This window comes from Oncorhynchus nerka, linkage group LG27 (genome assembly GCF_034236695.1).
Source record: "Oncorhynchus nerka isolate Pitt River linkage group LG27, Oner_Uvic_2.0, whole genome shotgun sequence".
Lineage (NCBI taxonomy): Eukaryota > Metazoa > Chordata > Actinopteri > Salmoniformes > Salmonidae > Oncorhynchus > Oncorhynchus nerka.
The window spans coordinates 36756458-36771270 of NC_088422.1; the positions used below are offsets into that span (position 1 = coordinate 36756458).

Consider the following 14813-nt stretch of genomic DNA (forward strand, 5'->3'; position numbering starts at 1 on the left):
ACACAGTAATAAAACAAAGTCAAAATATAATAATTGCATAATATAACTTACAAACGACATGTCCTATGGGCTATTTGTATGAACGTTTTATTAATAAATAAAACAGCTGTTTTAAAAACTAGGCCGCTCTAATTTAATTTAGCCTAGGCATGAACATTTTAAATTAGGTCTAATAAATCAAACACCGCTGTCTACGAACACCAGGGCCAGCAGGCAGGTCACGGCTAGAAGGGATACAGCTTGTCAAATTAACGTCTGATTTGACTTTTCGTAACAGGTTAGGAGAATTAGGTTAAGGTTAGGAAAAGGGTTAGGGTTACCTAAAACGACCAAAAAATGATTTACATTTTTTGGGGGTGAGGGGGGTATGTTAATTTGACAAAAGCTGGAATACCTTCTACCCATGACCGGGTCAGCCCTGCCCCTCCCGCTGTGATTCAGCACTACAGCAGTGGAAAGAGGACACTCTAGGAGGCCTCAAAATAAAGAAATTATTTAACTGATGTTGGACATGCAAATTCGATATGTAAACAATTTTTTTAAGGCTGGTTCATTGAAAGAAAGCTAATTTTACAACGCTCCCTGTAAAACGAGGCCCACGCCATGCATTTATGAAAGCACTTCAAATTATATCTCACTCTTTTTACAGTTCTACTGGATGATGTTAAATGTTCGGTTTATTGTAATTTGAACTGTGTGAGCTACGTGGATTACTGATAACAACTCTGTTTCCTACTATAAGCAGTTGGCTGCCTAGTGATTGCTACACAAACTAATGTAAATAGTTGGCAGCGATGTTTCGTTTCCAATTGAATAAGCTCAACTGAAATCAACCAATTAAGCATGGTACACATTACTACTCTAGTTGATCAATCCATTCCAAATCTTTATACTACACATGACACAGGCAGCATATGTTGATCTTGCCTAGGGCGGCAGCAGAATTGCTAGGACCGGGCCTGACAAACAACAATTTGCCTCTAATTTACTTGCGTTTGCAGCAGAGTGAGCAGCTGCTGTTGGGAAGTCAAAACTGTCCAACTCCTTGGAGAAGCTTGCGATGAGCATCAGCCTCCTTACTTTGTGCTCAAGAAGGCACGAACTGGAGGCCATCTGTTTTGGAGAACGAAGCCCCTCTTGGCGGGCACACTGGAAAAGGGGATAGGCCTAATCAACACAATCTTTGCCAAAGTTGCCCAGTCTGGTAAACACAGCTGAAGCCCCTTATGACAACCGCAAGTGTTTTACATGAGGAAAAATAGAAAAACACTACACTAATTTCCAAGCAGCTTGAGGATTTATTAGCCTATGAAGTATGTCTTTGAAGTTGATATTTCAGTCAATGAATAAAAATAATTTTTGCAATGGATATTATCATCTTCATGACTGGCATAAATTGTACTTACATTTTTCATTTTTAAATCGGCTTTTCATATTTATTTTCTTACATTTACCGGCTAATGGAAACCCTGGTTTGGAGGCCTATAGGAGGCTTGTCCAGGTGCATTGTATGCCTTGACGAGGAAGATATGACACACACCTCAAGTTTTTCCTGTTTGTACCACTTTCAACGGTCACCAACCAGTCGATCCGTTACACTCATCAGCAGTCAGGATGCAACATGTTAACACCTGTCCTGACTAGAGACTAGGAGCACAGTTCAGCTCGGTGGAGTGAAGAGCAGAATAATAGCACTTCAACAGTACTTAATTCCTCTCTGCTGTGATATTAAGTCTTCTTCTACTCTGTTTGTTTGTGAAAAGCACAAGGTCAGTCAGCCAGAGTAGAACACCCCATTAGCTATTTTAGGGGTTAGTTGCCTTGCTCAAGGGCACAACGGCAGGAGATGGTAACCTGCAGTACATGGGATCTGAAAGCAGCAGCCTTCCGCTTGCAACTTCATATTCCGCTTGTTTGTATTTCTTGGCCCTGGACTTGAACCAGCAACCTTCTGGCTACTGGTTGGCCTCTCACCCATTACCAGCAGGTGTCACAAGAGCATGTAACAGCAGCAAACACATTCCTCTGACAGGAAGGGGACAGACAGGGGAGCCACATGTAGCCTGGCTGACGTTCAGACCCACGTGATAAACAGTGAGAGGAGTCAGTTGCTTTTGCCAGACAAAGCAACGGCTACATAACAGAAGGGGGAAAAAAATATCGAACTCAGGCATCAGGCAGTTGAGCGAATGCGCCACAGGAAGTTGGTGGCACCTGGATTGGGGAGCACGGGCTCGTGGTGATGGCCGGAGTAGAATGGCATCAAATACATCAGACACATGGTCTCCAGGTGTTTGACGCCATTCCATTCGCTCCGTTCCAGACATTACGATGAGCCGTTCTCCTCTCAGCAGCCTCATGTGGAATGCACATCACCATGTTCACAGAGAAGTCCATCATCAATCTTATGAGGATGTCTTTTGATCGGAGTGAATGGCATACCATGACTGAATTAGAGTAAACAATAGGCCTAACTATTCAAAAGCATCTCCATTTGGCCTTTATGTCCTATTCCACTGTGCCCGAGACCAGGAAGTAGTTACGTTACAGGTATAATCCATAGAAAGGTCCGATCGTAACAGAGAGCTGACAGACGTGTCCACACCACTGGAACATTGGTTACATAACGGTATATTATGGTTTTATACGGCATTCAAATTCACTTACAAACTAACTTCTACTGAGAAAAAAAGACATGTGTAAAACAAAAGGCTAGGAGCTAGGCATTCAACATTCCCTTATCCACATGTATCTATTATATTTACAATTAGCCATATATATATATATATATATATCTACAAAAATGACATAAAAAGAACAGACACAAGGCATTCTCTCAACGATAAACCCATTCAGTTTCAATACTAGTTTTGCATCAACCACAGCCCTCCCCCTTTACACGATGACTAAACACACAGGGACCAATGAGACAAAGTGCTTGATAATGAGGAGTAGCATGCAGCAGGCTAGCATAGCATACCAACACCAATTTACAGTCGGTCCGTGGTGAATCATTGAAGCTAGTAGCTCGTGCTGTGGCTAGCGCGCTAGCATGCTAACATCACACATAGTAAGTGCATGTGAAGAAGAGAGGAGACCGTTTTGGATCTGAAGCAGCCATCATGCTGACAAAGCTTCATTGAAGTTATTGTTTGATTTGCTGGCAGCATGCCCTCCATCGTGCTAAAGGCAAGCCCACCATTCTGCCATTCCAGCAGCCAAAGCAGAACAGGACTCTTCTGCTGCAGTTGTCCTGCCGGCCGGCCGGCCTCATCACGGCCTCCGCCTGCTGCACCTTCCCACAACACTCCCACTCTTCCTGCTATTCCCAGGATGTAATCCAGTATTCCCAGACAGTGCCCTGCAGACAGGTCTCACTGTGGCACAGAGAGGAAGAGGAGGAAGAGATAAAGATGAGAAAAGCAGCGGCTCACCTCATGGAGCAGGAACAAAGGAATAGGGGCGGGGGGGGGGGGGCCTCAACGACCAGTTGTTCCTGAGGAGGTGCGGACTAAGAAGAGGAGCGAGGCGCTGGTTTCTCCTGCTTGTTAAGCAGACTGAGTGAGAGAGAGCAGCGAGAGACCAGCCATGCCCAGATTGTTGTATGAGTGAGAGAGGAGCGGAGTCGTTCAAACACACCAGGGTTTTCCGTTAGTTGGCTTTTGGGCGATAAAAAAGCTTAAAAGTCGATAAAAAAAAAATATATATAAAAAAATTACGTCGATGATGGCCAATTGTCCGGGAGAAGAAAAAAAACGATTGCCAAATAATGCTTTTTAGCCTATTTATTGATGGAAATGCCTTTGACTGGTCAGGCTTATCGGTCTCTAGGTTCATTTGCATTATTTAGTGGAATGAAGTTGGCAGGGGTACAGTATATTAGTTATGCATCGTATTTATCACACCCGTACAGCATGTACAATGAGCCTTTTGAGTGGAAAATGGGTCAGACAGGTGAGCCACTGCTACAGCAAACGGAAGGCAGGCTTCATCAGCGCGTCACACGCCACTTTGCAATGAGCTGGAGGCCATACGCATTTTGAAAACATGCACTTAAAATAGTTTGAAACCTTTTTACTACATCCAGATTTTACTACATATTATGAAAAGGCTCGTCTCAACTTGCTTCAAAGTAGCCAAGCCAAAAATCAGCCCATAGGCACAATCCCAGACATATTAGTAACCCATGCAAAGTCGCTGCGTATTACAACTCCCCTCTTTCTAAAACTATAATGGATATTTGCATTTCTGTCACAAGAAACCGTTCGCAGGTGCGGTGCGCTTTTGACAAGGTATTTTGCAGTTAATTGCATTAATGGAACAAACAGTTGCATGTAGCCTACTGAAGCACAGCTCATTGCAGTTCTTCTAACGTCAATGAATAATATTTTAAGCTAAACGTTCTGATCTGTTGTATCAGATTGTTTTTTTAATGTAACCTAGGATGAGTGGTTGTATGAATTTGTGATCCATCATTCCACAACTGTCCCAGAATCTGTTTGGAATAGGTCATTTCTTTGTCGACAAGCTGACCAATAGAATAGGTCAACTATTCTACCATGGGGAAGAGTAGATTTACATAGGCTGGTTATTCAGCGGTTCGTTATTGGTCTTGTTGGCTTAGGAAAAGTACATGTGGACAGTTATTCTATCATTTTCAAAGTGCACATCAGAATTCGGTAAGGACCGCACATCTCTGCATGTTCTGTTAATATTAATTACCATCATCTAAATGTGATTCCTGTCATTCTGAGCATCGTAGGTGGACAACCTAATAAGGTTATGCATTCAATGCATATGGGCCCGGTTCATTTCTCACAATGTCTTGGTGAGAACAGCAGCATCCACCTGGAGCTCAGTCTTATCCCCTTCAACTACAAGCCTTCTCCCCTTCCCTCCCTTCAACTACAAGCCTTCTCCCCTTCCCTCCCTCCAACTACAAGCCTTCTCCCCTTCCCTCCCTACAACTACAAGCCTTCTCCCCTTCCCTCCCTTCAACTACAAGCCTTCTCCCCTTCCCTCCCTCCAACTACAAGCCTTCTCCCCTTCCCTCCCTCCAACTACAAGCCTTCTCCCCTTCCCTCCCTTCAACTACAAGCCTTCTCCCCTTCCCTCCCTTCAACTACAAGCCTTCTCCCCTTCCCTCCCTTCAACTACAAGCCTTCTCCCCTTCCCTTCCTTCAACTACTAGTCTTCTCCCCTTCCCTCCCTTCAACTACAAGCCTTCTCCCCTTCCCTCCCTTCAACTACAAGCCTTCTCCCCTTCCCTCCCTTCAACTACAAGCCTTCTCCCCTTCCCTCCCTTCAACTACAAGCCTTCTCCCCTTCCCTCCCTTCAACTACAAGCCTTCTCCCCTTCCCTCCCTTCAACTACAAGCCTTCTCCCCTTCCCTCCCTTCAACTACAAGCCTTCTCCCCTTCCCTCCCTTCAACTACAAGCCTTCTCCCCTTCCCTCCCTCCAACTACAAGTCTCCTCCCCTTCCCTCCCTCCAACTACAAGTCTCTCACCCCCTCCCGCCGACTACAAGTCTCCCCCTCCCTACGACTACAAGTCTCCCCCTCCCTACGACTACAAGTCTCCTCCCCCTCCCTTTCCTTCAACTACTAGTCTTCTCCCCCTCCCTTTCCTTCAACTACTAGTCTTCTCCCCCTCCCTTTCCTTCAACTACTAGTCTCTCCCCCTTCCCTCTGTCTTTCTCCTTCTTTCCAGTCTGCTTGTTATGCTTCCTCTGGGGCAGGACTGTTCAAACAACCAGTCTAGAGGGGTGTTGAGTTTCCCCACCCTTTCCACCCCCTATTCAGTGCCTGCAAATGGAATAGTCCTGTCTGAGCCGAGCAGTGCTTTCACGAAGTGTAGCGTTGACTACGTTATGTGCGGTACCACTTGATATCTGCGATTGTGTCGGATGGCTGACTACAACACATGCATTATTCATCAAGAGCTGCAATTCAGAGTAGTAAAACACCTGTCCAGGACCACACACAGCTTTACTGCTACGCAAATTAGAAGTGCTTTAAAAAAAATAACCTTGACCAAATTTGAAAGATGCGACCAGAAGAGTTGAACAATGTCCATGTTAACATCTAAAGGCCCTAGAAGTATAGTCAAATGAAGGACTTAACCCAACTCTTCTGTTGAAGTACTGTGGTGTAATACAACATGACTCACAGGGACAATGACTGAGTGGTCTCTGTAGGTCATTTAGTTAGTCATCATCCCAAATGACTCGTGTCACCACTTCCAAGGCGCTCCCACAAAGCAAACACCTCGTATTAGCCCCCACCCACCGGAGAAGCTGACACAGCGCAACAACCCTTTTAAAATGGCCTTCTAGTATCTACTGTTTCAATATATGACTAATCTTGTGTGTCCGTGGTGTGATGTAGAGTGCAGTATAAACTACACCCAGGAGCTGTCTGAAATCTGGATCAATACCACCACACTGAACCATCAACACACACACACACCACAAGAGAGTCAAGCGTCCAAGGAAGTCCACATGCAAGTCCCTGTTAGGTCAGTAGGTGGCAGTGCAGACACATTTCCACTCCTGCAGTGGGTATGGCTGAGTGAGTGGGTTAAAGACTCTGCATGGTAAATCCGACTTCTGCAGTGGCCGTACAGAATTTACTGAGATACAGGAGTCAGTTTGTGTTTGTACAGGACCTCCCGCATTCACTTACCATCAATCAATCAAGTCAATGCAAAACTATACAGAGCTATACGGAGCCCTCCGAATTGTTACAACATTTGGGAGGTGCGCGGCGATGTGTTACGGAGCTCAATTTGGCCTCTGTACGCCTCCGGAGGCTCAGCAATTGCGTCACACCCTCCATACTCCAACGACATTTTCGGATCAAGCAAGTCAGTTAAGAACAAATTCTTATTTACAATGACGGCCTGCCCCGGCCAAATCCAGACAACTCTGGGCCAATTGTGCGCCGCCCTAGGGGACTCCTAATCAAAGCCGGCTGCGATACTGGCTGGATTCGAAACCAGGGTGTCTGTAGTGACGCCTCTAGCACTGGAGATGCAGTGCCTTAGACCACTGCGCCACTCGGGAGCCTAAATTGGCTTTTGCGGTTGGTCAGAGACCAGGCATAAACCCGCTACTAGTCTGGAAGACACTTAACAGGTTCCTGTGATCAGTCACACCACTTCCAAAACATCCTTTCAACACCTACACCCAAACACACAGGCAGACCGTTGCAGATAGACAATACGCGCTTCGCTCTGCGTTTGTCTCTGACGTCACTTCACAGTGGTGAAACGTGTTGCTGCTACTTCGCTGTCTGCACCAACCGGAGGTCTAACACTTTCCTTGAAGGACTTCTGCTCCTACCTGAGCATTCAAGAAAAACTCTGAAAAAACAGACCAAAAGGTAGATAACAAAGTCAAGGACTAGATTGAATTGAATGGATTCTTGGTAGTCTACGGTTGAAGTTGTGGTTCTTTCAATTCAACTTGGCCATGTGGAGGGCACTGCTGACCTGAACCCCGTACAGTCCTCTCCTGTCCTAACCAGGAGATCCCTTCACACAGACAGTGTTGAATGTGTCCGCCTGTGGAGTGTCTGGTCTCTGCCCATATGCAGCACATGTTAGTGTTAGGACAGTTTGTCAGCATAGTGCTGGCCATGCAGCGCAACTCAAACACACACCCAGCAATGCACACACCCAGCAATGGGACTCACCCTACATCAGGTGGTCACACCATCATCAGTGTGTGAACAGCACCCCCCCCCCCTTGTGACCCCCCCACATTTCCTGACTCCACTCCCTTTCTGTTCACCTCACAGAAATACCAGGCCCTTGTTCTGTTCTAAAAATCAACCCCTAAGCTGGTACATTCTACCCCCAGTACCAGTCAACCCCACTTATTGTGTAGATATGAAAGTATTGGACAAGTAACATGGCGAAAATCAGGCCGGAGCAACAAGGACCATATAGACGCTATGGTGTATTACCATCTAACCTACGCAGATCAACATGAAGTAGTGGGGTTTCAAACGGAGCCCCAGCCCAGTGCCACCTCACTGATGGATACCAGAGCTACACTCCCTAGACGTGTCAGCTGACTCCAGTCAAGCCCCAGCACATGCCAAGGGGAATACCTCAGTTCTATCTAAGGAGAGATTCTTCAGTCTTACCTTGTGTAGTTCGATGGAGTCAATCCATCGGAGCCGGTGCTCTGGGTCCTCTGCCCGTAGGTACCACACACTGTCGTTCACACTGATGTCAATACGACACTCATCAAACTCATGGGGCTGCAGAGAGAGAGACAGGACGGACAGAGGAGACACATGAGTGACAATACTTACACTAGGAGACATCAAACCCTACAGCAGAAATGACTGAAAGGTGAAGTCTCTACCATTACCAGTTTAAAACAAACGAGTGGTCAATAGCATGTCAAATGTTCCCTCTTTCAGATTAGTCAAAAACAGCCAATAATAGACTTTATTATCATGCCTTTCACTGAGTTGTTGTCCTGGGAATGTTCCAATCACCATGTCAGATGAATGAGTAATGTGGTTCTGACACATATGGATTCCATATAGAGAATGTTCTAGAACTCATTAAATAGGACTGTAATTACAACCTGATGTCTAATGCATTCCTCTCAGAACCAGTGTCTTCATAAACGTTCCCTTCTCATCCCTCTCCTCCTCCCCGATCCCCAAGCCCAGCTTCAAGAATCCAAGCACATGCACCAGGAATCCCATAGCTTCCTTTGGGATTGGGTCAGTTCTCTGTTTTCTAAATTACAGCTCCTCCAATAGAAATGGCCCGCTGATGCTAGCTGATGTTGCCCTTGTTTAAATCAACTTGACTAATTAAGCGCCCCAGTTTTATTCTCTGTAACCTTTGTGGACAAACTGCAGTGCCCGTGCCCCCCCCCCCACACCACATTCTCTAGAACATAGATGGAATTCCCACACTATGTAACACAACATTGCATTTAGCCATTTCAATCATAACACTTAAAATCGATCCCCATACGTTTCATTTCATGAGTTAAGCTGAACTTGGAGGGCTGCTGGTTTCTCTTTCCAGTACTGCTAGAAGTACATAAGCACGGCTCTGTAACAAGATCTTCCCCATTGGAGGAAATAAGGTAGGTTCAATTATTTGATCTCCATTTCGTTCATTTTTTTCTGTGCGCTCCATGCTCAGTTTCTGTCTGAACTGTGCAATGTAGTAGGGAGTTGTAGTTTCCAACAGGCAAATATTCTACAGAGTTAATTACCACATTTTCTGCGCTAAAATACAATGACCAGAATCCATTGTGCGCCCGCTTACTTGTCAGGAGCAGAAACACAGACCTCTGACGCAGAGAGAAAACGTGCGAGAGGGATAGAAATAAGTTGCTTTGCGAGGTAACTACCCGAAAATACATCATCTAATGACAAAGTGATTGATAGTTAATACTCAGCAGTCATAAAAAGTAGGCTGAATTTACTTTGAAAGCACAGACAGCAGCTCTATAGAGATGACTTGGAATAAACTAATAGTCGTCAAATTAAACAAATGGAATTTAGACAACTGAAATATTTAATGAAAGTAATGTGAATAAATGACGGTTATTAAGTGATACGCATTAATAGGCCTGAACTACAATCATGACTTTTGTTTTATTATGTGTTAATGCATTTAAATGTCTCTTTCTCCCCGAAATAAAACAGCACTAAATCGATCAGCACGACTGTATTGTTGGGGAGTAAGTAAGTAAGTAAACATTTCACTGTTCGTCTACACCTGTTGTTTATGAAGCATTTCACTGTTCGTCTACACCTGTTGTTTATGAAGCATGTGACTAATATACATTTGATTTGACTTATCCACCCTCCTATCAAGCATTCCTTTAAGAAACTCTTATCTGTGTGACTCATAGGAAGCATTAAGTCCACTGGCACAAGGCTGTATCAGAAACGGCCCAGAAAGCCTGGCTGTCTCTCCTTTAAAACAGTTCCTTCCCCAGCAGCACAGTGTGCTGCTATCCATTTCTCTGTGAGTGTGTATGTGCGTGTGTGTGTGTGTGTGTGAAGAGATCTGATTTAGAACACTTCAGCCAACGTTACAGTTGCTGGTTCCTCAGGTTTTGAAAACGTTGCTAGTATCGTTGACATGATCAATAGTAGTTCACAGCAGCATTAACAACTCTCTAATGTGAAATGATTTTACATTGTGCTTGAATATAAAAGTAACAAAGAATACAAAACACAATCCATTTCTGGAAAAAAACTAAAAAAAGATACTGCATGAAAAGAGCTTTTCTAGAAGCACAAGATAATGAACAACTGCAGAAGATATGTCAGAGAGCGATGTGTAAACAGTAGTCTCCAGTGTCATGACACAACAGGAGGTTGAGCCATAGCCAGAAGCACAATCATCTGTTGCATTTCCTGCACAAATATCTACCATGTGTGTGAGGTGAGCGTACTGTACCGAGTCCATAGTGACCTAACTGTGAAGCTGGCTTCTACTGAACAAGGTATTAACCGAAGGATTGTTTCCGCATTCCTCAGACTTCACATACCACTGATAGAGGAGTCCGTCAACAGAGAGCTTAGGATTTGGGACATTTGGAAAAGGGCCTCCGTTACTCTGATATTTTATTTTATTTAACTAGGCAAGTCAGTTAAGAACAAATTCTTATTTACAATGAAGGCCTACCAAAAGGCAAAAGGGATAAAAAAAAAAAATGTTTTAAATGTAAACGTATAAATATAGGACAAAACACATGAGACCCAACACTACATAATGAGAGACCCAAGACAACATAACAAGGCAGAAACACATGACAACACGGCATGGTAGCAGCACAAAAACAAAGTACAAACATTATTGGGCACAGACAACAGCACAAAGGTCAAGAAGGTAGAGACAACAATACATCACACAAAGCAGCCACAACTGTCAGTAAGAGTGTCCATGAGAGTCTTTGAATGAAGAGATTGAGATAAAACTGTTCAGTTTGAGTGTTTGTTGCAGCTCGTTCCAGTCGCTAGCTGCAGTGAACTGGAAAGACGAGTGACCCAGGGATGTGTGCGCTTTGGGGACCTTTAACAGAATGTGACTGGCAGAACGGGTGTCGTATGGGGAGGATGAGGGTTGCAATAGATATCTTAGATAGGGGGAGTGAGGCCTAAGAGGGTTTTATAAATAAGCATCAACCAGTGGGTCTTGCGACGGGTTCCTCAGATGACCAGTTTACAGAGTATAGAGTGCAGTGATGTGTCCTATAAGTTTCATTGGTGGCAAATCTGATGGCCGAATGGTAAAGAACATCTAGCCGCTCGAGAGCACCCTTACCTGCCGATCTATATATTATGTTGCTGTAATCGAGCATGGGTAGGGTGGACATCTGAATCAGGGTTAGTTTGGCAGCTGGGGTGAAAGAGGAGCGATTGCGATAGAGGAAACCAAGTCTAGATTTAAATGTGCTGAGAGAAGGACAGAGTACCGTCTAGCCCTACTCCCAAGTACTTGTATGAGGTGAATACCTCAAGCTCTAAACCCACAGGAGGTAGTAATCACGCCAGTGGGTAGAGGGGCATTCTCCTTACCAAACCATATGATCTTTGTTTTGGAGGTGTTCAGAACCAGGTTAAGGGTAGCTTGTTTGAGCTTGTTGGACACTAAGAAATCTTTGTTTTAGAGCATTTATCACAAAATCTGGGTAGGGGCCAGCTGAGTAGAGCTTCCTACTGCCTGAGCTGTTGTTGTTGATGTAAATTGAGAAGAGCATGGGGCCTAGGATTGAGCCTTGGGGTACTCCCTTGGTGACAGGCAGTGGCTGAGACAGCAGATTTTCTGACTTTATACACTGCACTCTTTGAGAGAGGTAGTTAGCAAACCAGGCCAAAGACCCCAATACTCCTTAGCCCGCGCACAAGAATGGAATGGTCTACTGTATCAAAAGCTTTCGAAACACAATGTAAACATTCACAAGGCCGCGGGGCAAGACGGATTACCAGCACATGCGCTGACTAGCTGGCCTTCCGGATAGCCTGAGTGCACTTATTTCTCATTTGCCTGAACGAGAGCCAATCAGCCTGAGTATGCGTGTGCCAAGCCTTTCGCCAAATGGAATTCATGAGGTGGAGTAACTCTGCAAGATCACGGGTCAAACCAGGGGCTGAACCTATTTTTAATTCTCATTTTCTTTATGGGGGTGTGTTTGTTAACAATGCCACTGATAATATTAAAAAAGAAGGTCCAAATGTCTTCAACAGAGGGGATCAAGCTGATTCTATATCATTTCACAGAGGCCAGTTCATGAAGGAAGGCTTGCTCATTAAAGTTTTTTAGCCAGTGTCTATGACAAATCAGGACAGGTTGTTTCACTGAGCAGCCATTATGAACACTATAAAACAGTGATCACTAAGGTCATTACAGAAAACACCAGACTGATACCTGTCAGGAGTATTTGTGAGGATAACATCAAGAAGAGTAGCCTTTTCTGGGTGCTTGGAGTCATACCTTGTGGGATTGGTAATAATCTGAGAAAGATTTAGGGAGTCCCATTGCTTTAGGACTTGGTCAGGTGGTTTAAGCATGTCTCAGTTTAGGTCACCTAGCAGGAACAATTCAGAAGGGGCCAGGAGAGAGCTTGGGGCAGGTAGGGTACAAGCCGATGCTGATGGTGGACGATAGCACCCAGCAACAGTCAACAAAGAGCTATTTGAAAGTTTACTGCTTAATTCCAGCAAATCAAATTGTTTGGGTACAGACTTGGTGGAGACAACCGAGCACTGAAGGTGATCCGTGGTAAAGATTGCCACTCCCCCACCTTTGGTTATAAACTTTCTCAGGCAAGACAGATCTTACAGAAAGGTTAACATCGGTATTCAAAACACTCTTCCTTGACCACGTCGCAGTAATGACCAACATCTGGATTGAAGCTGTGAACCCACACTTTCAATTGATCCATTTTAGGTAATAAGCTTCTAGTGTTAACGTGCAGAAAACCCATGCTTTTACGAGAGCAGAAATCAGGAAGCAGATAGAGCACAAGTCAGAATTGGGGCTAGCAACAGTAGATGGGCCAGGGTGTACATGCACATTTCCAGATATTGTCAACAGTAATACAATCAGGGAGGACAAGGAGAGCTCTGCAGTGCTGATTTATGACATCTGAATGTGCATCAGATGGCAAAAAGATCATATTGTACAGCAATTTCATCAGATAACATGAGCACAAATCCAGTGAGAGGTGGTTAGAATAGGATGGGAGGCCAAAAGTCTGTGTAACCAATAGAGAGTCTGAGTCCCGAGTGTGAAGCATGCAGGAGTCACGAGGCATATCCCTTTAGTATCATATCTCTTTCACACGAAGACGTTTTTCCGGCAACTGTTTTTCCCACGTCGGCCTGGCCAAGACAAAGCAGTGTGACACAAACAACAGAGTTCCACATAAGCAAAAGTAGAGTCAATAACAATAGAAATATACCATTTATCTGAGAGGGATTGAGAGTCGTAGAGTCAATAACAATAGAAATATACCATTTATCTGAGAGGGATTGAGAGTCGTAGAGTCAATAACAATAGAAATATACCATTTATCTGAGAGGGATTGAGAGTCGTAGAGTCAATAACAATAGAAATATACCATTTATCTGAGAGGGATTGCCAGTATCAAAGGCAACACTTTTATTTACGCCTAATGACGTAGTAATCATCTCGTAAAACTCCTGCCTGCGGCTTAGTATGAAACTTAGCCGTAATGCTGAGGCGTCATTGGCACTAGGCTCTTAAACTCATGATGATTGCTCGGCAGCGCCAGTGCTAAGCTTTGCGACGCATGTCACTTCTCCCATCTCATTGCATAGCCCACCACTAAGCATGAATGTTTTCTTACGCACTACGGGATGGATCCATATAGAATTACTGTGTGGATTAAAAACCAATGAATGATGAAAATATTGGAATAAAGTAGGCTAACGCAATTGAAAGCATTATTGCTTACTGAAACTCCCAAAGTCATCCAATCTTTGTGCCACATTTTAAGCAATAGCCTACCCACGTGTGGTCAATGAGATCATTTCAGAACCGCTTTGATTAGGACAGCGCCGTCGCACTGCTTTGAGACAAGGGTGGGGACTCATCTTGATAAATCAATCCATGTCCGATTCTTGTTTTCACTTCATCTCGGTTTGGATATTGGTTGGGCTACAGTCAGGCTGGGAAAATGTTAGCTAAATGGAGGCGAGTGCTGCCCATGACCATCTTGTCTAATTGGTTCATTTATTACAACATTTTGACAGCATGTTATGTAGCTCAACAATTCAATTGTTTTGCTCTTCACTCGCAGTCGCCTAGTATTGTAGGCCTCCTCCCGACCAAAAGTCTGACTTGTCTCAATCAATGTGATTTTGATTCACTGAATTTCTGTCTGTATTGACTATTTGATTAATTGGTTTCTGGTTGGACAAATACGTGGAGGTGGTATAGCTCATCTATTCGTTTTCTCAGAAACATTTAGTATGCAATAATGTAGCCCAAATCAAGTGTAGGCCTACTATTTTGCTCGATCGCGGATATGCAACTCCAAAAACCCACGGAGGTTGTGAAATATGAATACAAGACTCACATGTTTTAGAAAATAGGATTGCTATTCTTTTCTAAAATCAGTATCATGAAGAATATACTTTCAATGGTAAGACCCTACGCCCGCTCCCTAAAAGTAGAGTGAGGGTAGGAAAGAGATGACACGTGGATAAAAATAAATAACTCCAAATATCCATTTTTACATACTCAAAATATACCATTCTATTGTTTTGAAAATACTTTTTATTAGTCTTATAC

General features: G+C 44.1%; 1 protein-coding gene across 5 annotated transcripts in view; it reads right to left on the reverse strand.

The window, feature by feature from the left end:
* The window catches only part of LOC115111704 (ceramide transfer protein), a 34579-nt gene that overhangs the window by 14446 nt on the left and 5320 nt on the right, over positions 1 to 14813 (reverse strand). For all 5 annotated transcript variants that reach the window (XM_029638042.2, XM_029638041.2, XM_029638040.2 and 2 more), the window contains exon 3: positions 8153 to 8269. In XM_029638042.2, coding sequence (XP_029493902.1) covers positions 8153 to 8269 — 117 coding nt within the window. The remainder of the gene's footprint in view (positions 1 to 8152; positions 8270 to 14813) is intronic.